General features: G+C 38.1%; 1 protein-coding gene across 5 annotated transcripts in view; it reads right to left on the reverse strand.

Moving 5' to 3' along the window:
• The window catches only part of eng (endoglin), a 59372-nt gene that overhangs the window by 11411 nt on the left and 22070 nt on the right, over positions 1–25891 (reverse strand). For all 5 annotated transcript variants that reach the window (XR_007184700.1, XR_007184701.1, XM_048189499.1 and 2 more), the window contains exons 3-8: positions 25713–25858; positions 7315–7437; positions 2374–2554; positions 2127–2298; positions 1073–1172; positions 790–973 (exon numbers count right to left, since the gene is read on the reverse strand). Coding sequence is in view for 3 of the 5 variants with exons in the window: in XM_048189499.1 (XP_048045456.1) it covers positions 790–973; positions 1073–1172; positions 2127–2298; positions 2374–2554; positions 7315–7437; positions 25713–25858 (906 nt within the window). In the remaining 2 variants the exon portion in view is untranslated. The remainder of the gene's footprint in view (positions 1–789; positions 974–1072; positions 1173–2126; positions 2299–2373; positions 2555–7314; positions 7438–25712; positions 25859–25891) is intronic.

The raw sequence follows: 25891 nt of genomic DNA on the forward strand, positions 1-25891 counted from the left end.
ACGACATGACGGTGAGTGAATTTAAATAAACAGAATTTTCATTTTTGGGCAAACTATCCCCAAGATATGAAATTATTTTTTTAATGAAATGATACTCTAAATAAGAAACTAAAACTGCCAGTAGGTTGTGATAAATATCTAAATGAGTGAGTCATTCTTTCATTTGATTTGATTAGTTCAAACGGCTGATTCATTCAGGAATGAAGTAAATGGCTCTCTTCATGAATGAGTCATTGAATCACTGGTTCACCCGACTGATTCACTCAAAACAGAGACGGACAACAGCACTGCTCTGGCTTTATAGGTAATATTTTCATTGGCAAAACTGAGCAAAAAGAAATAATATTGTGTCTAAAATAACACAATATTAACTTTTATTTATTTAACTGTTGTATAAAATCATCACTATCACATTTCACTTGTGCTATTCGGGACAAAAACAGTACTCGAGTGACATTGCTTAACTATATCATATGATATAAATATAAGACAATTTTTTGCCCTGATATCTTGAATTTTCCGTGCATTTTAACAGCATTCTATGGGCTTCATCATGCAGTGAGTTATTGCCCTGCTTTATGTTCATCATCAATCAACTGTATGAATTGTATGACCTACATCGGTCTGGGACGGAGCTGCACAGGTACATACAGTAGAGCACTTACATATCGCAAAAAGAAGCTCAGCTGTACTTGCTTGATGCGCAAGAACCAATGAGGTTTGTTCTCAAGCGTCAAGCAAGTACGGTTGACCACATTTGAGAGAGAAGGTAAATCCACATCACATTACCTGAGGAGCTGGTGTTCCCTATGATCCACAGCTGGATGTGTGGCGCGTTCAGACGGATCTCAGAGTAGCTGCTGATGGTGCTGTTGAACCTTGACATCGCCTTCTGTCTGATGTCTATAGCATTATCTGAGATCTCGATCGTTGAAGGTAAACTCCAGTTATTTAAGGTTATAAGATTGTTAGACTGTAAGAAGGAAAGATGCATTAGAAGCTGATCCACCTGTCATTGTAATTGTTAGGTTCTACCATAAAAATAGTACTTATTTTTCATGTGCTTTCTCACCACAGGTTTGACAATGTGACTCGCTTGGATTGTCCACTCAGTTTTTGGTGGACCTCTGAGGAGCAGTTTACAGTCAGATGACAAATGCACAGACACCTTCCTGAAAGAAAATGACACATTAATGCTTCTTTTGACCTTAAAAAAAATCAGTGAGACTTACACTACCGGTCAAAATGTATTTTTGCGAGATGGCTGAATTTAAAGTGCTTTAATTATGCTTTTTGGGATATTTATTTAATGTAGTGTCTAATAGAGCTGTCTGTGAATGTAAAAGATCAGCAAAGTTTCAAAGATCACACTGCAGATAAATGAAGTTTTTGTCTCCCAGAAGAAAGAAGTGATTCTGAACTGAAACGAGTCGTCAGTAATTCCAGTCTCACTTCCTGCTGATCCTATCTAGGTTTGTAATTAATTTGCATAATGCCAGCCTATGGTCTCAATTGGCTGAACAGCGTCTCTTTGCCCCGCCCTCAATCACTGTAGTTGTATCCGAGACTGGAAGAGTTTGTGTTGTTCACGTCGAGAAGACGCTGTTTTCTGCTGCCAAAGCAAATCCACTTTGATGAGATTGATACGGTAAAACTGTTACTGTCTGTATCACTGTGAATCAAGAGCTGAGATTCCGATATGATAATGAGCGTTTGGTTTCCGACCAATCACAGCAGACTGGGTCGTCTGACCAATCAGAGCAGAGCAGCTCTCGGAAAGGCGGGGTTTAGAGAGACCGAATCCTTGATCGAAGCGTTTCAGACACTGAGAAAAGAGCTGATGCTGCAGTGGATATTATGAGAAAATTAAAGTGTTTTTTTTTTAAAACTTGGATGCATGAAAACCTATTTCTGATTGTTTGTGTAGACAGAAGAGATTCATTGAAAGAGGAGGTCAGATGGAGCTAAACAATGGACCCGCAACAGCAACAACTGAAAGCTACTGTGCTGGTAACCAGCGCAGAAGCCAAACAAGCATTTTGGATCAGTGATGCAGAAATTAAGGATGCTTATTTTGGCACGCCATTTTTAGAAACCTCCTCCAACAACCTCCAAGGTCCATTTACCTCGTTATGTTGTCATCAGGAATATTAATCACGTGCAGTTGTTCTCCGGGATGCTTCGTGTAACATGATCTCAGCTCATTCGATGGCTCGGACAGCTCCAGATTGATGAAGTGTTTATCTTTGAGTGTTTCCGGCTGCAGGTCACATGTGGAGGGTCGCTGGAAGAACTTGCCTGAAAGAGGCAGTGATTGGTTCACCGATAATGTACACAACTTCAGAGCCAACGATGAAGAGAGCGAGATCTTACCCGTCATGCCAGTGAAAGTGATGCTTCGTGGATTTCGTGCTGTGGTGAAGGATGTGACTCCTCCAAACTTCTCTTCTGCCCATTTCAGAAGTTCAGAATCTCCGTCTGTGGATGAAGCAGCTAGTGTCTCTGGAGATCCTATGTTGTTTGGGAGAAGCTGTATTGAAGTCCCATTCGTCACCTGTAAAATAGATGGAAAAGAGTTCTGTGGAGGCTCAAAATACTACATGCAAATAATAACCATTACTTGATATAATCTTTTTTCCTAACACTATCTGCACTGCTGTTTAAAGCCTGTGATTTACACTCAGACACTTTCTCCTATGGGCATAATTTACCTGTCTGCCTGCTTCATCTACCCAGACACACATTTGAAAAGGAGTGTTTATTATGGTAAAATGTCAGAGAAAAATATATATATGCAAACACACTACTGGTCAGATTTTTAAACTGTTTTTAAAGAAGTCTCTTCTGCTCACAAAGGCTGCATTTATTTGATTAAAAATATGGTAAAATCAGTAATATTGTGAATATGTTGTAAAGTGTAATTTATTCCTGTGATCAAAGCTGAATTTTCAGCATCTTCAGCATCACATGATCCTTCAGAAATCATTGTAATATGATGATTTGCTGCTCAAGAAACATTTATGATTGGTTATCATTAATGCTGAAAACAGTTGCAAATCATCATATTACAATGATTTCTGAAGGATCATGTGATGCTGAAGATGCTGAAAATTCAGCTTTGATCACAGCAATAAATTACAGTTTGCTATATATTCACATAGAAAACTGTTCTTTTAGAAGGTAATAATATTTCACATTAATGTACTATTTTTAGATCAAATAAATCAAGCATTGTGAACATGAGACATCTTTCAAAAAACAAACTTGAAACTTAACTTTTTACAAAAACGTCATTTTTAGGCACAATCAATTCATAATTTTTGCTTTGATTGTTAAATGTTACAAGAAAATACAGTAGTATATTTTTTTGTGACATATGACTAAAAAATAAAGTGATAAATTATGACAGTATTCAGTGTAATATTCAGTGTACCATAAATGTGAAGTACTGATTCTACCAGAAAGAGATTAAAGTCTCACATTATATCTTTAACTACTATGAACTAACATGTATATTAATAATTTCATACAATGCACATTGTTTTTACACTCATCTTTCAAAAATATCTGCATGTTATTCTAGCTGTAATCAGGGGTTCAAGCCCTATCTATTAATTTCCAAGGATCAGCATTCTCCCATAAAAGTGATCAGGCAGACCAAACCGTAATTCATAGAGACTTGAAACTTTGAGAGTTAGTAGTACTCACACCATCTACAACGTCACCCAGGCTTGCCCCGATCGGCCTGACGGGGGCGCTACAGTGGTCAAAAGTATGAAATCATAACTCTGATTCGTTCTTTTGGGGATTTGGATTTTTTTGAAAAACGTACTTTTGTGAACTAGTCCTAGGTTTTTGGCCCAATCAGAACCAAACCAGTGCAAAGAGATTTACTGGAGTCTGATTGTCAATAGTTATCAAAAAAAAAAGTTAAAATTTCAATTCACGGTCCCTAAGGGGTGCCAAAACGTTTGAAGTGGGTGGAGCCACTTTTACTAAAATGGCTATAACTCATGAACGGAATGAGATATTTTCACCAAACTTGGCACACATGTGCAAGACCTCATTCTGTGGTCTTGTGAAAAAGGACACAGCGACTGTCCACTAGGTGGCTCTATAACCAAAAAAAAAACAAAAAACAAAAAAACATGAAAATGGCTATATTTTATGCAAAGCATGTGAATTCATCCATTTGTACTGAAATACATGTGGCCGGTGAACTGGCAGAACAATAGAGTGAGCTTTATAGCTACTTACACAATGTGTATCTGATATGAATAAACGTCGGCAAATTATAGGCTATTTGAATGAATTTTTATCGCCGCTTCCATAGACATCAGTGTATATTTCATTGGCTCATTGGCTGACACCACAGGATATCCAGATATTTAGCATGCTAGATATTTGTCAGGCATCAGTGAGGTGTCGGTGACGCGTGAGCGAGCGTCTTTGATGTGTCGTTGAGTAGTTCACACATAAAGATTGGCGAGCGCCGATCACTCGCTGATTTCCCCCCGATCACAGCGCGACCTGTCGGCGAGCTCGTTAACTTGAAAATCGGGCTTAAATCAGGCTTAAAATCCTGTAGTGTAAACTTGGCTTTAGTCCGATTGACTTGAAAATTGTCATGCAGTATCTTTGTCTGAAGTGCCATGGTCGTCTATGAGGACAATGAGCACGTGTACATGCACAAATATCAGTTTTCCCAATTTACATGCAAACCAGTAAAGTAAAACACGTTTACATGACTTTATTGATAAATCGGGTTATTTTCCTGTAATGACGTCAAAAAAATAATAATTTGCATATCTGACTCCGAGTATTTCATGTGTTATTGTCAGATGTGATGTTATGTGTTTAAATGCCGTGCAAAAGCTGTTTATAACCTTATTCCGATAAAAAAAAAAATGGTTACCGCATTTACATGACCACGTTCGTTGTCAACTTATTAAGCATAATTAGATTAAGGATGTGCATGTAAACGCACTCAATGACGTATCTCAAAAAACATGGCCGCCATCAGCCAATGAGCAGCTATCAGACAAGGTTAACGGAAGCCGATTGGAACGAAACTCGCTGGGCCTGTTTGACTCATGGCTCTAGAGGCCTGTGAGAAATTCATAAGAAATCGTGTGCGCCTTCGTGTTTTTTGTTCATGTGCGTAAAGGATTGTGTATTGCACAATTTTTTGCCCATGACATTCGTACCACATGGTAGAACTCCTCATTCTGAGTAACTTTGCCTCTAGGACCGCCGCTCTCCATCAAGTTGCTTGTTAAAGGTGCAATATTTAAGACTTTTGCAGTAAAATATCCAAAAACCACTAGGCCAGTGTTATATATTTTGTTCACTTGAGTACTTACAATATCCCAAATGTTTTCAACTATTTGTAAATCGTAAGAAAATTGCAATTTTAACCAAGAAATTTGCAATTTTCGGCTCCGGGACGTGTGAGGAGTCGCCTGTCAATTGCGTCATACCCGCGTTACCCTCGGTTTCCGGTTTATTTTGTAGAAACCATGGAAACACCAAAGATGCTTTAATATTTACATGTTTCAATAGACAAGGGAACAATGGTTATATAGCACAATCAGATGCAGCTTTATTTTTAGTAACAGTAATACAGCATTTTCTCCATCATACAACACGTTTTAAAATTAATTGCATGCCATTTATCAACACAATCATCCGGCATTTAATATGATATTGTAAAATGGATCTATCTTACTGCAGTGTGTAACAGTGTCACACAGCAGCCGCCGAGCGAACGCACAGAGTAACGTTATAACATCATTTTCAACACTCTCAAATGAATCTAATATGATAAACAGAGCTGCGTTACCTCATACTCATGACCGGAAAAGCGGAAGCGGCGCTGGCGACTGTGTCATAATAAAAGTCCCGCTGCTCGTGAGGCGTGTGTTGCGCAATCGCTCCAGCTCCTCGTTCAGCTCCACAACACTCGCTCCTGCTCTGCTTCATACTACAGTAACGTTAATAAACGCATCCATGAACATGATTTCTTCCCGAGTCCTATCCCGATTCTTTTCCACCGGCCGTTGAGGTGAAGACCACATGTCCCAAGATTCCGCGCTCAAACTTGCCGTCATCAAGCTACGCCTTTGTTTTAATAGGGCTCTAGCGACCTCTAGTGGACAGAATTCTTACATACTTTGGCGAACTAGTCCTAGGTTTTGGCTCAACCTCTGTTAAAAAGCTTTAAAAACTATGCATTTCTTATGGTAAATTGCCTTTATTTGCTGTAAATGGTCTTTCCCATCTATGATCAAGATGGTTACTTGCTAATTAAAACATTTCTGCATGTGCATAAAGGCCTTAAAGCACTTGGACCCTGATAATTGCTGCTAGCAGCTATATTTAATTTCTGTAATTGCATCTATAATTACAGTCTAAACCCCTTTACACACCCTTAAACCTCTGTATAACCTGTCCTAAACTTACCTGTATCCACCTCAATAGCAGCACAAGTGTTTTGCAATACAACATCAACACAGAAAATACATTGTACCTAACATGCTATTTTTCATGTCAATACATTCTAGTTACAGACACCTAATGTCTGGTTAAAACAGTGTTGATATATTCTGTATAAAAACTGTACACTGTTAGTAAAAATAGATTTTGGCTTCTTCTGCCTGACATGTTTGAGCGAACGGGTCATTATGGATTCGGGCTTAGAAATGGTCAGCAGTGTTTCTTTGTGTCTCATTGATAAGAACATGCTGTTTCTCCTCCAGGCCATTAAACTCTCCCACCATAAAACACTACATATTTAATATTTTGCAGCCTGGCTCAGAATTCACTCACATTTGGGGTGGAGCTGAAATAAACGTTCGCTCCCTTTCGGTTTGCACTGTAATTCCAGTGTGCTTTATTCCACAGCAATCTAATAAAGGTTAACAAGGTTCGACGGTGGAAAGAACAAATTGAAGAAAACAAATTGTCATACCGGGCTGTTTTGTTTCGAGTGTTCTGGCACATCCATATTCTACACTAGTTAAGTCTGTTTGCAAATTCTCATGGGGTCACAGGCTAAACAAACAGGGTTAATTGCCTCTCGAAACAGAGCTGAAACTGCGCAGCTGTAGCTGGTTTTATTGTCAGACACCTGCCAACGGCTCCCACGTGGCAGACCATTTGTTCCACTGTTAAATATAAAGACGTGGATGGAAGTGTCTTTGTGCTGGCAGATCGTCAACAAATGTGGATGCATGCTTGCGTACAACATCTTTTATTTTTAGTGAACACAAATGAATACACTGACTGTTTTCATCTGAATGCATTGGTACTTACGAAGATCTTCACTGCGGGGTTGTCCTTAAGCAGGACACTGATGGTTTGTGTGCTGGTTGAGGTGAAGATCAGAACAGGCGGGATCCCCCCAGTTACGCTGAGTGAAAATATCATGTGTTGTTCCTGTGAAAATACAAGAACAGTTATTTAAAATCTTAGCCCATTTGGCAGAAAAAAATATTTTTTAACCAACAAGCGGTCTGCAGTGGTCAGTATCTATCAAAAGTGCTCCAAGAAAGGAACAGTGGTGAACCGGCGACAGGGTCATGGACGGCCGAGGCTCATTGAAGGCTGGCCCGTGTGGTCCGATCCAACAGACGAGCTCCTGTAGCTCAAATTGCTCAAGAAGTTAATGCTGGTTCTGATAGAAAGGTGTCAGAATACACAGAGCATCAGTTTGTTGCGTATGGAGCTGCATAGCTGCAGACCAGTCAGGGTGCTCATGCTGACCCCTGTCCACCGCCGAAAGAGCCAACAGTGGAGCATCAGAACTGGACCACACACACTTTAGTTTAGGGTCCAATCCTCACTATGAACTAGTTGCTTATTAGCATACAGATATTGGCTGTTTATTAGTACTTGTAAAGCACATATTAATGCATAACCATATTCTCATATGCATTGGCATAAGAGTCGCAGTTAATTGTTAATGGTGAGAAATGCAACCTAAACTAAAGTGTTGACCATATATATATACACACAGACACTGTATATGTTGTACAAATATATATCAGGAAAAAAATGAACAATTTACATTTATCAAAAACACATTTAAAAACATATACCCAATAGCAATGTCCTGGCAACCATCCAGAACACAACAGAATTGTGTTGGTGAGTTTTGCATGAACAAACAACACTCTTCTTCAGAAAACATTATAATCTCGAGTGCACTGGGTGATTGTGAAGATGTTTTCGTATGTATTCTTATGTAACAGTCAGAGCATCACTCAAACGACAGCAGCAGAGAAAAGCACAATTCAGTGATTTGATGATCTGAATCTGAAGACATGCAAAATGCACAGAGCGGTGGGTCTGAAAGCAGCATATAGCTGGAGTAAATGAGACACAATCTGATCCAGGCGGCAGAAATTCCCACAGGCACTTTTCCTGTGATTAGGAAGCACAGAAATCACGCACCATAAACATTTGTGCTGGTCTGGCAGTGCCGTTGTTGTTTTGCAGACATTCAGACGCGCTGTAGTGAGGAGTGGAAGCCCGGCTGCTCTGCTTCAGCCCGAGTTTTACCTCATGCTTCCTGCTTTATTGCGGTAACACAGTGTACAGCTGAACTAAATGATGCACTATATGCACTTATACTCAACTGTCTAGTCTATGAATTTTATAGTTATTTTGTCATCCAACATTCCTCACTTCCTTTTTTTTTTTTTTTTTTTTTTGGTTAATTAAGTGCATCATCCGGGTATTTTAAGTGCACTTTGTTGGAACACTATTTATACTAAACAATGGAATTGAATAGTGCATAAGTACACAAATTGGCACGAACCTTATGACTTAATCAAGCCTGTCAGTTTTAACCCTATAAAGCCAAATTTCTGATGATATTGTTAGTAATATTTCAACTGGACTGAAGCAACTTGGTTTACTTGATTATCCAGACAAAAATCATTAGAGTCAAATATGATCATCAGGCTTTTTTTTCTTTTTTTTAATCTCTCAATCATCATTGTATTGCATTTCATTATATGCTTCAAAACTAAGCATTTAAATATCTTACTAAGACATAGAATTAACAGATATTGATATTTATATGCATTTTATATAAGTAGTTGGTATACTGTTATAAAGATCTCATTGATTTACATTACAAGATAAACTCATCTTACTTTTTGTCCTTATAAATATCAACATCTGCACCAAATTGCATATTTTTGCAAACTCAGTTTGGGCCTCTGAATAAAACTGAGGTGTTTTTTACTCCATGTCTTCTCTATATCATAAATATTTCGTCTAAACGTTCAATAAACTGTTTCAAATTCAATTAAAAATAAATAAGACTTTACAGGGTCAACAAGAGTGTTTCGCTGTAATAGACTGTAAATGATTGGCATTAATAAGACTATAAATATACTGAATCTTGTTTTAAAGGAGACATTGGATGCTTTTTACAAGATATAAAATAAGTCTCTAGTTTTAGCTCAAAATACCCCACAGATCATTTTTATAGCATGTTAAAATTGCCACTTTTGAGGGGTGAGCAAAAACATGTTTTTGTGTGTGTCCCTTTAAATGCAAATGAGCTGCTGTTCCCGGCCCCCTTTCAAGAAGTGGGTGGAGCTTCAAAAGCTCATGCAAAAGCAACAACAAAACAGGACAATCTCACGCATGTCAGAAAATGTCAGAAACGATCAGTAGCGGTGTTCAGTTTGAACTGGAGTTGGACAATGATGCCTACAGAGCCGGAGAATATACAGTATGCTGCATGGAGATAGAACAGGTATAGTTTAGTTTAATTACGGTTATAAATTATGTTGTCATCTTGCATTTATCCACTATATTAGTACAGGTACACTGACATTGAAGAAGCATGAATGATCTTGATCTTTCAGTGCCTCAGATGAAAAATGCAGCAAGAGTTCTTTAAGAAGTTTGACACATTTAAATGAATAAATGCATACAGATTTTTCGACATGCTGGAAATGTCACAATAACAGGTTTTTAATTTGTACCCAGTATACCAAGACTGTAAGCGCTTCAGAATTGAATTGAGAATGCTTTCTAAATTGGAAAACTGGATTGCTTTCCATTGGCTGTGGGGCCGAGGAATACAACTCCCATGATTCCATGCTCATTCATGGCATCATCAAGCCACGCCTTTGCTTTGAATACCTCTAGCGGCGAAAATTACATAATGTGCACCTTTAAATCAGCGTAATTAGTCAAAATGAATGCTGTAATTATTTATGTTTTGTTGTGTTTCACAAATAAAGTGGCTGTTGAATTTCTTTGAATTGCATGAATTTCACCTCATGTCCATCCAATTAATTTTTAATGTGAAGTGACCAGTTTCATTCAAATTCACACTGAAAGGAGATGGTTCATAAATTCTGATTTGTCCAAACCTGGTAGCAAAATTGTAAACTTTCACAATAAAACCGTCGAGATTTTGAGAGTTTTCTTCTGACCTAAGATAAAATGCCTTTTGAAATATACAGAATATACATATTTATGTTTTTTAACATCCCTGAAGGGTTGGTGAATTGTGTACTTTATTTCCTGGCTGGGTTGTAAAAATACAAGACTTTGTGAAGTGCAGGAGATGAGCAGAAGGCCAATTCCAGCACAAGTGACCCAGTGAGCATGTTTGAGAGAAACGCTTCTTTGAGAAGTTTGTTGCTGTCATGCAGTGAATGTAGTTAAGAGACCGTGAGCAGAGAGCAGCCATGAATGTTTCATGGAGGAATAAACAGAGAAACGGTGTGTTCGGTGTCTCATCAGAGCTGCTGTACCATCGACATCTGACACTACGAGACTGAGACGCTGTCCACGGTGGAGCTGATCAATCAAAAATCACAGCCAATCAGAAGAGCGTGTGGGCGGAGTCTCTGCAAGTGCACTGCACTCACAACCAAATCAATCAAAAATCACAGCCAATCAGAAGAGCGTGTGGGCGGAGTCTCTGCAAGTGCACTGCACTCGCAACCAAATCAATCAAAAATCACAGCCAATCAGAAGAGCGTGTGGGCGGAGTCTCTACAAGCGTACTGCACGCGCAACCAAATCAATCAAAAATCACAGCCAATTAGAAGAGCGTATGGGCGGAGTCTCTGCAAGCGTACTGCACGCGCAACCAAATCAATCAAAAATCACAGCCAATCAGTAGAGCGTATGGGCGGAGTCTCTGAAAGAGTACTGCACTCGCAACCAAATCAATCAAAAATCACAGCCAATCAGTAGAGCGTATGGGCGGAGTCTCTACAAGCGTACTGCACGCGCAACCAAATCAATCAAAAATCACAGCCAATCAGTAGAGCGTATGGGCGGAGTCTCTGCAAGAGTACTGCACTCGCAACCAAATCAATCAAAAATCACAGCCAATCAGAAGAGCGTATGGGCGGAGTCTCTGCAAGAGTACTGCACTCGCAACCAAATCAATCAAAAATCACAGCCAATCAGTAGAGCGTATGGGCGGAGTCTCTGAAAGAGTACTGCACTCGCAACCAAATCAATCAAAAATCACAGCCAATCAGTAGAGCGTATGGGCGGAGTCTCTACAAGCGTACTGCACGCGCAACCAAATCAATCAAAAATCACAGCCAATCAGTAGAGCGTATGGGCGGAGTCTCTGCAAGAGTACTGCACTCGCAACCAAATCAATCAAAAATCACAGCCAATCAGAAGAGCGTATGGGCGGAGTCTCTGCAAGAGTACTGCACTCGCAACCAAATCAATCAAAAATCACAGCCAATCAGAAGAGCGTATGGGCGGAGTCTCTGCAAGAGTACTGCACTCGCAACCAAATCAATCAAAAATCACAGCCAATCAGTAGAGCGTGTGGGTGGAGTCTCTGCAAGAGTACTGCACGCGCAACCAAATCAATCAAAAATCACAGCCAATTAGAAGAGCGTATGGGCGGAGTCTCTGCAAGCGTACTGCACGCGCAACCAAATCAATCAAAAATCACAGCCAATCAGTAGAGCGTATGGGCGGAGTCTCTGCAAGCGTACTGCACGCGCAACCAAATCAATCAAAAATCACAGCCAATCAGTAGAGCGTATGGGCGGAGTCTCTACAAGCGTACTGCACGCGCAACCAAATCAATCAAAAATCACAGCCAATTAGAAGAGCGTATGGGCGGAGTCTCTGCAAGCGTACTGCACGCGCAACCAAATCAATCAAAAATCACAGCCAATCAGTAGAGCGTATGGGCGGAGTCTCTACAAGCGTACTGCACGCGCAACCAAATCAATCAAAAATCACAGCCAATCAGAAGAGCGTATGGGCGGAGTCTCTGCAAGAGTACTGCACTCGCAACCAAATCAATCAAAAATCACAGCCAATCAGAAGAGCGTATGGGCGGAGTCTCTGCAAGAGTACTGCACGCGCAACCAAATCAATCAAAAATCACAGCCAATCAGTAGAGCGTATGGGCGGAGTCTCTACAAGCGTACTGCACGCGCAACCAAATCAATCAAAAATCACAGCCAATCAGAAGAGCGTATGGGCGGAGTCTCTGCAAGCGTACTGCACTCGCAACCAAATCAATCAAAAATCACAGCCAATCAGAAGAGCGTATGGGCGGAGTCTCTACAAGCGTACCTCACTCGCAACCAAATCAATCAAAAATCACAGCCAATCAGAATGATCAGATGACCCGACAGACAGACAAGCTCCAACGCCAATTCAACATGTCAAATAGGCCAAAAAAAAGCCAACGAGGACCAACTTCAGCCGACGGTGTGGAACACACTGAGAAAACTTAGTCGGCCGATGAACAAAAACTGCCTGATGGCCGACCGTCGGCTTGGTGTGTTCCTGCCTTAAATATTTTGCATCCTCAAAACAACATACTTTGAGCATATTGACTGTCAGGTGGTGAAATCCTCTCTCAAGATTTCAGAGCAACTACTGTGTCAGTCTGGAGAAAGAGCTTCCATCTGGAGTAAATCAAACCCGGGCTCGCTCATACTGGGAGCAAATCTCATAATCTCAACATTTTCCTCATCACTGGACCAGAACAGCACAGGAATGAAGTCTGAGTAAATGAAAACTGCCCCCTGGAGAACACCAGTTCATCTACAATGTCAAAGACATTAACAAAAGTCATACGCAAAGAAGAACAACGACTGAAATGACCTTGTTGCTTTGGACCACCTACTTTACCTCCATTAGTAGATCAGCATCAACATGTGCAATAATAAACACCAACTGTGCAACTACACCAAGAAACTTTCCATTCAGTGCAAATATAATGGCTTCCTCCAAACACAGAGTTAAAGAAACATTGTGAATCTGCCCTAAAACAGAGACCGACAGCAGTGTTAAAGAGCTTCAGTCCTCTCTAACTGAGAAACTATAAAACATCAATAATCCACGCTTCATAAATCTGACTGAAATAACACGTTCATCACATTTCAGTTGGAGTTTCCCAACAGAGAGTTGTGACCACATGAGACTGTAGACGAGGATTGATGGGACCCGCACTGAACCCCAGAGAAACATGTCATGTCTAGCACAAACTAAACATACCGAGAGCTGAGAACCATCCAGTGGAGCATGATGGGAGCGCCAAGCTCTGGAGATTCATGAGTGCAGGAAATGATGTGCTAATTACAGCTAAACCCTGCGGCGAAATGTGATGCAATGCACTAAAACACTTCCAACCGGACACTGACCTGACACTGGCTGTGGTCAGAACAGTAAACTACTCATTCTGTTTCAACAGAACGGAATTTTTTTTTGCATGCATGATGTGCAGGTCACGTATGCAACAGAGCGCACTGCATTAGATACAGTACTGTATCCCATGGTGCAATCTCCAGTGTGCTGCATGAAGTAATATCAACCGTGATGCTCATTATTTGACTGAACTGGCAACAGTGCAAAATGATATTAAAAATGCAAAAGAACCTGCTTATTTGAGAGATGATAACTGGACGCCACTGTCTGAATAAAGCAGCAATGCAACATGATAAGGTCATGTGACACTAATGTAACGTATTACTGTTTGAAATGAGGGAAACTGTTGCATGCAGTAAGCAGTATGCTAGTATTTCTTTCAGGACACACAATCAATGGAGAACCTGGAGATTGATTTGAAAATGACAGCTCACATACAATTTAATGGTGCTAGGGCAATTATTACGGCATTGTTAGTAAGGCAATTATGTTTTAATTTCCTTCATTTATTGAGTTAAATGTCTGGATGTTTTATGTGTGTTTGTAGGGTGTTTGATGAGTGACGTGCATACATTAAACGTGTTAAATTCATCATTGGTTTCACGCTCTAAGTGTCTGAATGCTGTTTATATATGGATTGAATATAAAAATAATGCAGTGCAAGTGCATTGAAATGTAAAGATGCTGTATTTTACAGAGCCTCTGACGAGATAAATTATATTTTAATGTGTTTGCGTTCTCTCACAAAACTTGTGCATTCTCTGTTAATGCAAAGTTTCTCGTATGAATTCTATAGTTTTATGTGAGAACGTAAATTTTATGAGAGAATGGAAATGTTGTTTGAGGGAAGGCAAATATTTTGGGGGGAACGCAATAGTTTTGCGAGAGAACGCAAAGTTTCTCGGGAGAACGCAATAATTTTGCGAGAGAAGGCAAACGTTTTATGAGAGAACGCAAATATTGGGGGGGAATGCAGTAGTTTTGCAAGAGAACGCAAATGAGAGAATGCAAATATTTTGCAAGAGAATATAAAATGTTTTAAGAAAGAATGCAAATGTTATTAAAGTGAACGAAATTTTTTTGCGGGGAACGCAATAGTTTTGCGAGGGAACCCAAATGTTTTATGAGAGAATGCAAATGTTTTGCGAGAGAATGCAAATGTTATTCAAGTGAACGCAAATATTTTGCAAGAGAACGCAATAGTTTTGTGAGAGGACATAAATGTTTTACAAGAGTGTGCAAATGTTATTTGAGGAAACTCAAATATTTTGGGGTGAACGTAATAGTTTTGTGAGAAAACGCAAATGTTTTACTAGAGAACGCAAATGTTATTCGAGCAAACGCAATTTTTTTGGGGGGGAATGCAAAAGTTTGGCGAGAGAATGCAAATGTTATTCGAGTGAACGCAAATTTGGGGGGGGGGGGGCGCAATAGTTTTGCAAGAGAACGCAAATGTTTTACGAAAGAATGCAAATGTTATTAGAGCGAACACAAATATTTTGGGGGAACGCAATTGTTTTGTGAGAGAACGCAAATGTTTTACGAGAGAACGCAAATGTTTTATGAGAGAATGCAAATGTTATTAGAGCGAACACAAATATTTTGGGGGAACGCAATTGTTTTGTGAGAGAACGCAAATGTTTTACGAGAGAACGCAAATGTTTTACGAGAGAATGCAAATGTTATTAGAGCGAACACAAATATTTTGGGGGAACGCAATTGTTTTGTGAGAGAACGCAAATGTTTTACGAGAGAACGCAAATGTTTTACGAGAGAATGCAAATGTTATTAGAGCGAACACAAATATTTTGGGGGAACGCAATTGTTTTGTGAGAGGACATAAATGTTTTACAAGAGTGTGCAAATGTTATTTGAGGAAACTCAAATATTTTGGGGTGAACGTAATAGTTTTGTGAGAAAACGCAAATGTTTTACTAGAGAACGCAAATGTTATTCGAGCAAACGCAATTTTTTTTGGGGGGGAATGCAAAAGTTTGGCGAGAGAATGCAAATGTTATTCGAGTGAACGCAAATTTGGGGGGGGGGGGGCGCAATAGTTTTGCAAGAGAACGCAAATGTTTTACGAGAGAATGCAAATGTCATTCAACTGAACGCACATATTTTGGGGGGATGCAATAGTTTTGCAAAAGAACCTAAATGTTTTACTAGAGAACGCAAATGTTATTTGAGCGAACGCAATTTTTTGGGGGGGAACGCAATAGTTTTGCGAGAGAACGCAAATGTTTTACGAAAGAATGCAAATGTTATTAGAGCGAACACAAATATTTTGGGGGAACGCAATTGTTTTGTGAGAGAACGCAAATGTTTTACGAGAGAACGCAAATGTTTTACGAGAGAACGCAAATGTTTTACAAGAGAATGCAAATGTTATTAGAGCGAACACAAATATTTTGAGGAACGCAATAGTTTTGTGAGAGAACGCAAATGTTTTACAAGAGAATGCAAATGTTATTAGAGCGAACACAAATATTTTGAGGAACGCAATAGTTTTGTGAGAGAACGCAAATGTTTTACGAGAGAACGCGAATGTTATTTGAGCGAACGCAATTTTTTTAAGGGGGAACGCAAAAGTTTTACGAGAGAATGCAAAAGTTTTACGAGAGAACGCAAATGTTATTTGAGCGAACGCAAATATTTTGGGAGAACGCAAAAGTTTTACGAGAGAATGCAAATGTTTTACGAGAGAATGCAAATGTTATTAGAGCGAACACAAATATTTTGGGGGAAAGCAATAGTTTTGTGAAAGAACGCAAATGTTTTACGAGAGAACGCAAATGTTATTTGAGCAAACGCAAATATTTTGGGGGAGAACGCAAATGTTTTACGAGAGAATGCAAATGTTTTACTAGAGAACGCAAATGTTATTTGAGCGAACGCAATTTTTTTAAGGGGGAACGTAAAAGTTTTACGAGAGAATGCAAATGTTTTACGAGAGAACGCAAATGTTTTACGAGAGAACACAAAAGTTTTACGAGAGAACGCAAAAGTTTTACGAGAGAATGCAAATGTTTTACGAGAGAACGCAAATGTTTTACGAGAGAACGCAAAAGTTTTACGAGAGAATGCAAATGTTTTACGAGAGAATGCAAATGTTTTACGAGAGAACGCAAAAGTTTTACGAGAGAATGCAAATGTTTTACGAGAGAACGCAAAAGTTTTACGAGAGAACGCAAATGTTTTACGAGAGAATGCAAATGTTTTACGAGAGAATGCAAATGTTTTACGAGAGAATGCAAAAGTTTTACGAGAGAACGCAAATGTTTTACGAGAGAACGCAAAAGTTTTACGAGAGAACGCAAATGTTTTACTAGAGAACGCAAATGTTATTTGAGCGAACGCAAATATTTTGGGAGAACGCAAAAGTTTTACTAGAGAATGCAAATGTTATTCGAGAGAATGCAAATGTTTTACGAGAGAATGCAAAAGTTTTACGAGAGAACGCAAAAGTTTTACGAGAGAACGCAAATGTTTTACGAGAGAACGCAAAAGTTTTACGAGAGAACGCAAATGTTTTACTAGAGAACGCAAATGTTATTTGAGCGAACGTAAATATTTTGGGAGAACGCAAAAGTTTTACTAGAGAACGCAAATGTTATTAGAGCGAACACAAATATTTTGGGGGAACGCAATAGTTTTGTGAAAGAACGCAAATGTTTTACGAGAGAACGCAAATGTTATTTGAGCAAACGCAAATATTTTGGGGGAGAACGCAAATGTTTTACGAGAGAATGCAAATGTTTTACTAGAGAACGCAAATGTTATTTGAGCGAACGCAATTTTTTTAAGGGGGAACGTAAAAGTTTTACGAGAGAATGCAAATGTTTTACGAGAGAACGCAAATGTTTTACGAGAGAACGCAAAAGTTTTACGAGAGAACGCAAAAGTTTTACGAGAGAATGCAAATGTTTTACGAGAGAACGCAAATGTTTTACGAGAGAATGCAAATGTTTTACGAGAGAACGCAAAAGTTTTACGAGAGAATGCAAATGTTTTACGAGAGAACGCAAAAGTTTTACGAGAGAACGCAAATGTTTTACGAGAGAATGCAAATGTTTTACGAGAGAATGCAAATGTTTTACGAGAGAATGCAAATGTTTTACGAGAGAATGCAAAAGTTTTACGAGAGAATGCAAATGTTTTACGAGAGAATGCAAATGTTTTACGAGAGAACGCAAAAGTTTTACGAGAGAATGCAAATGTTTTACGAGAGAACGCAAAAGTTTTACGAGAGAACGCAAATGTTTTACGAGAGAATGCAAATGTTTTACGAGAGAATGCAAAAGTTTTACGAGAGAACGCAAAAGTTTTACGAGAGAACGCAAATGTTTTACGAGAGAACGCAAAAGTTTTACGAGAGAACGCAAATGTTTTACTAGAGAACGCAAATGTTATTTGAGCGAACGCAAATATTTTGGGGGGACGCAATAGCTTTGCAAAAGAACCTAAATGTTTTACTAGAGAACACAAATGTTATTTGAGCGAACGCAATTTTTTTGGGGGGAACGCAATATTTTTGCGAGAGAACGCAAATGTCATTCAACCGAACGCAAATATTTTTGGGGGGAACGCAATAGTTTTGCAAAAGAACCTAAATGTTTTACTAGAGAACGCAAATGTTTTACGAGAGAACGCAAAAGTTTTACGAGAGAACGCAAATGTTTTACTAGAGAACACAAATGTTATTTGAGCGAACGCAAATATTTTGGGAGAACGTAAAAGTTTTACGAGAGAATGCAAATGTTTTACTAGAGAATGCAAATGTTATTCGACCAAACGCACATTTTTTGGGGGGGAACGCAATAGTTTTGCGAGAGAATTCAAATGTTATTTGAGCAAAGGCAAAGTTTCTTGGAGAACTCAATGATTATCATGAGCAATTACAGAAGTGTTTAAATGTAATTTTTCCAATCACAATGTCCCTTTAGGGGCCCAGTAGTATTTCAACAAGGAATAGAGACAAAAAAATAAAAATAAAAAAAAAGTCTAATCCCAAAAAAGAAAAAAAGAGTGATTTCCTGTGAATAACACAGCTGCTGATAGGAGCTGCACATGGTGGCTTTTTTTTGAGCTTTTAACACTTCAGAGAAACTCTACCTGATAATTAAGACTGACATGCAGTTAAAAGTGAGGCTTTCAGATCATAATCTGTTGACCTGCCAGTCATCTGGGCTTTCAGCTCTCAGCGCTCTGCTTGAAGGAACAGAGCAGAGGCAAACATTGTTTGGCTTTCATTCAATCGATGGGTCGTCAGCGTGCTGCGTCCGCCCACAGGGTTTCCACCAGGATTCAGCCTCCCGCCGGTCGCAGAGGTTCACAAAGAGCTCCGCGCCGCGCCGTCCCACCGCTGCGTTAATCAAGGCTCTCGGCGGTCAGTCTAGCTGTGTTTCATGTTCAACACACACTCTCCACTGCGCTCGACTCTCACACATACAGTCATTTCTGCTGGCCATTAGGGAGGCAATGGCATGCGGCTAATAAAGGACAAAGTGTGTGTGTGTATGAAAACGCCATGAAGGTTCTGAAGTGATATAAGAAATATCTGTAGATTTGAGCGAAATCTGTGTGGTTGCTACGGCATTGCTTGGTTTCTAGGATGTTCTACTTGTTTACTTCCTGTCTGGTGCGAAAAGAGTCACAGACCAGAAAAAAAAATGATTGCAATTGCTCAACTTCAGTACTTCGAGGTTTGAGGTTGTTCAGTCTGAGCTCTAGTAACAGCGATGCTTGACTTCACACACAAAACTAAAAACTACACATTTCACTTCGGTGTTAAATGTTACAAATGTGTATTTTAAAGTGTAATCTGAACAAAGCAGCTTTTGTTCAGCAGTGCATGTTTCTTGGTCAAACGCTCCCAGAAGATCCCAGTTTTGATCTCTGTGGAGTGTGTGAAACATCATCAGTGAGCGTGAGATTGACGAGCATTAATTAATCTCACTGGAGGAAAGTTGTCAGACGTCCATGAGCACAAAGAAGCAAATCCAGAAGAATCTTTCCTGTGCGAGGCCTTTGAGGGGACAAACCACCAGTGAGATCTCTCTCAGTATTAATAGCTCTAGGAAATATAGAAAATAGTTCAAATAAATAAATAAAATTTAAAAAAAGATGTCAAATTTAGAGAAAATTAAAAAAGGCGTCAAATTTACAGAATTTCCCCAAATGCACTACTGAACATTGTAATTATTAATAATAATAAGAATTATTTACAGACCACGAATATGTCAGAGATTCAAATTGTATTATTGTTTATGCATTTTTATTTAATTATTATTTTAATTAATTACATTTTTCCTACAGTGATATTCTTCATTTGCAAATAAGTACATTATTTAAAATGTATTTACCATTTGTATTTATTGTTGTTATTATTACTATTGTTATAGTTGTCTTAATATTTTATGTGTTTATTTCGGTGGAAATGGTTATTATGGGGAAAAAGTTAAAACTTTAATTGTATGAAGCTTTCTGATAATGCTTTGAAAAAGTTTATAAATAAATCATTAAAAAAAGAAGAAAATTTATTTTATTTTATTTTTTTATTTAATCAAAAATACAGCAAAAATAGTGAAATAGTATTACTATTTATAACAGCTGTTTTCTATGTGAATATTTAGTAAAGTGTAATTTATTCCTGTGATCAAAGCTGAATTTTCAGCATCATTACTCCAGTCTTCAGTGTCACATGATCCTTCAGAAATCATTCTAATATGATGATTTGCTGCTCAAGAAACATTTCTGATTATTATCAATGTTGTTTATTTATTTTTTTCAGGATTATTTGATGAAGAGAAAGTTTTAAAGAATATCATTTTTTTTAGCTTTTGAAAAATTATAAATGTCTTTACTCTCACTTTAGATTAATTTAATAAATAAATGTATTAATTTCTTTTTTCTTTTCTTTTTTTTTATATCTTACTGACTCAAAAGTGTAGTATGGTAGTACGCTGTATATTTACAATATTTTAAGTTTTCTCATCTAAATGTATTTTAAGCAGAGAATACACATATGCATTTGATAACAATTTCCAGCTCTTCTCCTTTGCATTACCAACTGACTCATCTGTGTCTCTGAATCATGAGTGTGAATCTCTGAATTTTCATTGCAAACAGCTTTAGTTTGATTTCCGCTGGAACGAGCTTCTATATTTAATATGGAAACTGCGTGCTGAAGGAAACAATCCAGCCACGTTAATAATTTGCACCAATCCTCAATGGTGTTTACAGAAACGCAGACCTCCCATAATCCATCGCTGTCCACCTCACTCCGTTTGGGTCAAACAATGTCCACCACGGTGCCTGATCACTCGCCCTTGCTATTTTTGTTCCTGTACTTTCAAGATACAATTGTTTTCCTTTTGCACATTTTTTTTCTCAAGAGCACTTTTTTTCAGGGCTTTGCTGATGCATAACAGCTTCCCGTTATTCTTCGGCTCTCCCCTCGACCCGGGTCGGCTCCAGTATTCCAGACTCGGCTCTCGGCCAGACAGTGACATCAATGAAGCCTGAAGCTCCGCCCACGTCAGCACAACTCACTTCCACTCCTCTGTGTGTGCGTGTGCGTGTGTGTGTGTGTGTGTGTGTGTTTGGTGGCTTCCTCCAATGTATTAAAGGGATCATTCACATAAAAAAATAACAATTATGAAATGCATCTGCCTGGAAGAAGAGGCTCTTGTGAAAAAGTTGTGCACTTTATCACGTCCTTAAAAAGAGTACTTGTTACGGAAATAATATGCTTTAAAATAATATACTTAAGTGCAAAATGAATTTAATGTTTTCGGACACTTTAGTGCATGTTCTAGAGTTTAAATGCATATCAAATGAGTTAGATGAATTTGAAACACTTTAAATGTAATTTCATACTTAAGTGTGAACTGAATGTAATGTTCTTTTGGCACTTAATTGCATTTTAATTGCAATGAAATGAAAGTGTATTTTATATTAAATGCAATTAGCTGATTTTTAATTAGCACTTAATTAGTACATTTTACATGTAATTTCATAATTCTATTGTCTTTGAAATATGGTTAAAGTGCTGAATGTACTGACAAGCATTTATAGTAAACTGAAATATACTTTAATGTAATTTCTATTAAAACTTGTATTTAAATATATTTTTAAGTACACATTTGTAATGATGAAGTTGCATTTGAATATATTAACTTTAAATGTAATATTGAATAACACACTACAGTTAAAATTATAATCAAGTATTTTACATGTGCTTTAGTATGTTAGTCAACACATCAAAATAAGTGCGCTTATATAAAAGATTATAAATGTACTTTAAAGTAAAAACTTAATTTGACATTATAAAGTGCACTTAAAAAAAAAGTGTCCTTAAGTGTGTTAAGAAACAGTCATGAAAGTGTACTTAAGTGGCTTTTTATAGCTTTAATATCATATTAACTGCAAGTACAGTTTTTTTAAAAACTATTATTTGAAGATTTGAAGTACACTACAAGTACACATTCAGTAAGTGCACTTCTATTTGAGCTCTTGCTGGTTTGCAGATCTACTCCATTATCAGTTATGCAGTGTGTTTGAACAAAGAAGTTTCTTTCATAACGTCCAGTTTCATTCTAAAAGTTGTAACTTCTTCCTGAGTCTCTCCATCAGTGTCGACTCCGGTTTGAACAATGTAAGGCTGAACACTTTCGTCATTTTGGCTGCGTGAGATTCTCCAGTTTTGTTGTTGTTGAGCTGTTAAAGCTCCGCCCTCTTCTGGAAAGGAGGCGGGGAGCAGCAGCTCATTTGCATTTAAAGGGACACACACAAAAAATGGTGTGTTTTTGCTCACACCCAAATAGGGGCAAATTTGACCAGTGTTGGGCACGTTACTTTAAAAAAGTAATTAGTTATAGTTACTAGTTACTTCTCACAAATTGTAACGGAGTTAGTAACTGAGTTACATCATTATAAAAGTAACTAATTACCAGGGAAAGTAACTATTGCGTTACTTAAGTAAATAAATAAATAAATAAAAATAAAAATATGCCAAATAAATTGAATGCCCCCAATATTACATATAAGTCTAAGAATAAATTATTCTTGATGCGACTCCTGACTCATGATCCGCTCTTGCTCACGACATGAAATTTCTCTGTACTGTGTTGGTAGCCATTAAAGAAAACGTAGTTTCATATTTATGTTTAAATAGTCTTATGTTATGTTTTAAATCCATTTATTCGATTATGAAAAGTGAACAGCATGAGTAAGATGCATCATAAGATGCGTAAATATATCGAGAGACATGGAGTGGGTCAGACATGATTTTAAACACTTCATTAAGTTTTGTTTAATAGAAAGCCTCTCTTTAAAGTGAATTTCGTTTTGTAAAAATTGTATCTTAATTTTAATCAATGTTTCATCAACCAATTGCTTGGATTTAATATATAACAAGCAAATATAGCAGACAATAAAATCATGACATGGAGGCGCGGGCGCGATCACTGGCGCGTGAACCGGAGCGCGTCTTATAGGCTAAATGAACCGAAACTCAGAGGCTGCTTGCCTCGCAGACATGAGAAATATATCTATAGAATGCTTGAAATATCTACTTTAACGAAAATGAAGTAATTAAACACGAAAAGAAAGAGGCTACTCTGATTATATAGCCTAATCTGAATGAAATGTGCGTTATCTCTCTAGGCGCGTCCATATGAGCAGATGATCAGCAATGTCAATTTCATCTTTGCAGCCGACACTGATTCAGAAAACATTACTTTATTAATAAACAATTAAAATGTCTCCTTGCTGTTTTTGTCACACTCATAATCATTACTTTTGCCGGTTCTTTATGGCAATTATGCGTGCCATTGAGTGATATATAGCCTATATTATGTAAACACTCCTTATTATGGTTTATTCTCTCCAGTATTTAAGAAATTATATTAATATAAATGTGATTAGTCAACTAATAGCTTAAATGAACAACTACTAGTCGACTAGAAAAAAACTCTTTCACATATTTTAGATCAAGCATCAAAAAGGGTATTCTGATTTGAGCTCGCGCTTCGCGCGCATGCTCTGACAGACACACACACAGCGCATCATACAATATTATCAGTTTAAAATTATATTTGTGTATGACTAACCGCAGCACACACCAGAGAATAAAACTTTGCAGGTCCTATGGCTGAGAGAGAGCTTACTCGGATGAAAACCGCTTTAGTGAGCTCAATTATAGTAACGCGGCATTTTTTTTTTGTCAGTAACGCTAACGGCGTTGTAACGGGAGAAAAAGTAATTCGTTTGATTACTCGTTACTGAAAAAAGTAACGGCGTTAGTAACGCGCGTTATTTATAACGCCGTTATTTCCCATCACTGAATTTGACAAGCTATAATAAATGATCTGTGGGGGATTTTGAGCTGAAACTTCACAGACACATTCTGGAGACACCAGAGACTTATAATACATCTTGTGAAAGGGGCATTATAGTCACCCTTTAAAGGACAGGATGTTTCCAAAGCATTGTGTTGAAATTATTATTATTCATTCACTCATTCAGCAAAGATGAAGAAACAGTTTGCTTAAGTCTGCCAGAACAGTTTGCTGCACAGTGTGTATCATCCTAAAATCCCTCTCATCATCCTCACGCTGTGACGGCATTTACTCTCCAGCTGTCAGATGCTGATAATTAATCATCCAACATCGACATGACAAAGAGCAAACAGCCACAAAAAAGATGATGCTGACACACAAAACCCTCTTGCTTTGAGTGTTGCATCATGGGACATGCTTACTAATGGTCTGCGCTGGTCTTTCCCAACCCCACATGGAGTGTATTAGTGATGTTCTTGCTCAAATGAGACGTCCCAAATGTTCAACATGGGAAATCGGGTCATCTGCTAGTCATTGTGCTCGACTTCCAGCAAACTGTTATTTTAGCTTTTGGGTTTTTCTGTTAGTGAGAGATTCATTATGACTTTACAATCTGTTCAAACAAAGGCCCAATTGTGTGTTTTGATCACTGACAAGACAGATAACCTACACTCTAAAAAATGATGGGTTGTTTCAACCCAAATTTGGGCCAGATATGGACAAACCCAATGGTTGGGTTAAATAAAAAAAAAAATGTTTGACCCAAATTTGGGATTGAAACAACACAGCATTATTTAGAGTGTAGTATTGCTGGTAAACAGCATGAAATTGTGAAATAAAAGTGTGCTTAATTGTATTAAAGTGTACTTCAAAAGTCACTCTAAAAATGCTGGGTTAAAAACAACCCAAGTTGGCTTAAAATGTACAAACCTAGCAATTGGGTTGTTTTAACCCAGCGGTTGGGTTAAATGTGGCTTAAATACAATAGTTGAGTTAAATAAAACTACCCAGCAGGTTGGCCAAACATTTAACCCAACTGCAGGGTTAAAACAACCCAAACGCTGGGTTTGTCCATTTTCAACCCAACTTGGTTGTTTTTAACCCAGCACTTTTTAGTGTATTTAAAAAACTGAACTTGCAGCTAATATAACATGAAGGAAATTAAGTGCACTTAAAGAGAGTTTCTCACACACTTAAGTACACTTTTAAAATGTCCACTGTCATTTTTTTATTAATAATCTTTTAAAGAAGCGCATGTATTTTGATGTTTTGACTAACATACTAAAGCAACGTAAACTGAAATTATATTACATTTAAAGTTAATATATTTTAAATGCACCAAAATGCAACTTCATCATTACAAATGTGTAATTAAAAATGCATTTTTCAGCAGTACGCTTTAAACATTATAAAACTGCATATAACAATGTACTTAAGTCCTACTTAAGTAGGTCAAAAACGCTCTGAAGTTCAGCTAATTGCATACACTATGCATTTAAACTATAGCACATTTTCAGTTCACACTTAAGTATATTATTTCTGTATTAAGTATGCTAAAGTGTCACAAGGTTATCTGGTCTGCCAACACTAAACCAGCCTGAACCAGCGCAGCACTGAACCACTGAACGCTGGTCTGTCCAGCAGCTGGTTTGTACTGGATCCATGAAACACAAAGTGATCCCAAAGCCAACTCACATTTGAGGACAACAGGCTGAGGATGTGGACTTCTGCCCCGTCCCGGGTGGTAAAGTCCGTCCAGCATCCCAGATGCATTTCCTGCAGAACGATCCAATCATTGCTGTTTCCGGGAACATCCTTCAGCTCACAGATCGCACTGGAGTCTAAAGAGAATAAAAGAGTTATTGAAATCATCT

This window comes from Megalobrama amblycephala, linkage group LG4 (genome assembly GCF_018812025.1).
Source record: "Megalobrama amblycephala isolate DHTTF-2021 linkage group LG4, ASM1881202v1, whole genome shotgun sequence".
Classification (NCBI taxonomy): domain Eukaryota; kingdom Metazoa; phylum Chordata; class Actinopteri; order Cypriniformes; family Xenocyprididae; genus Megalobrama; species Megalobrama amblycephala.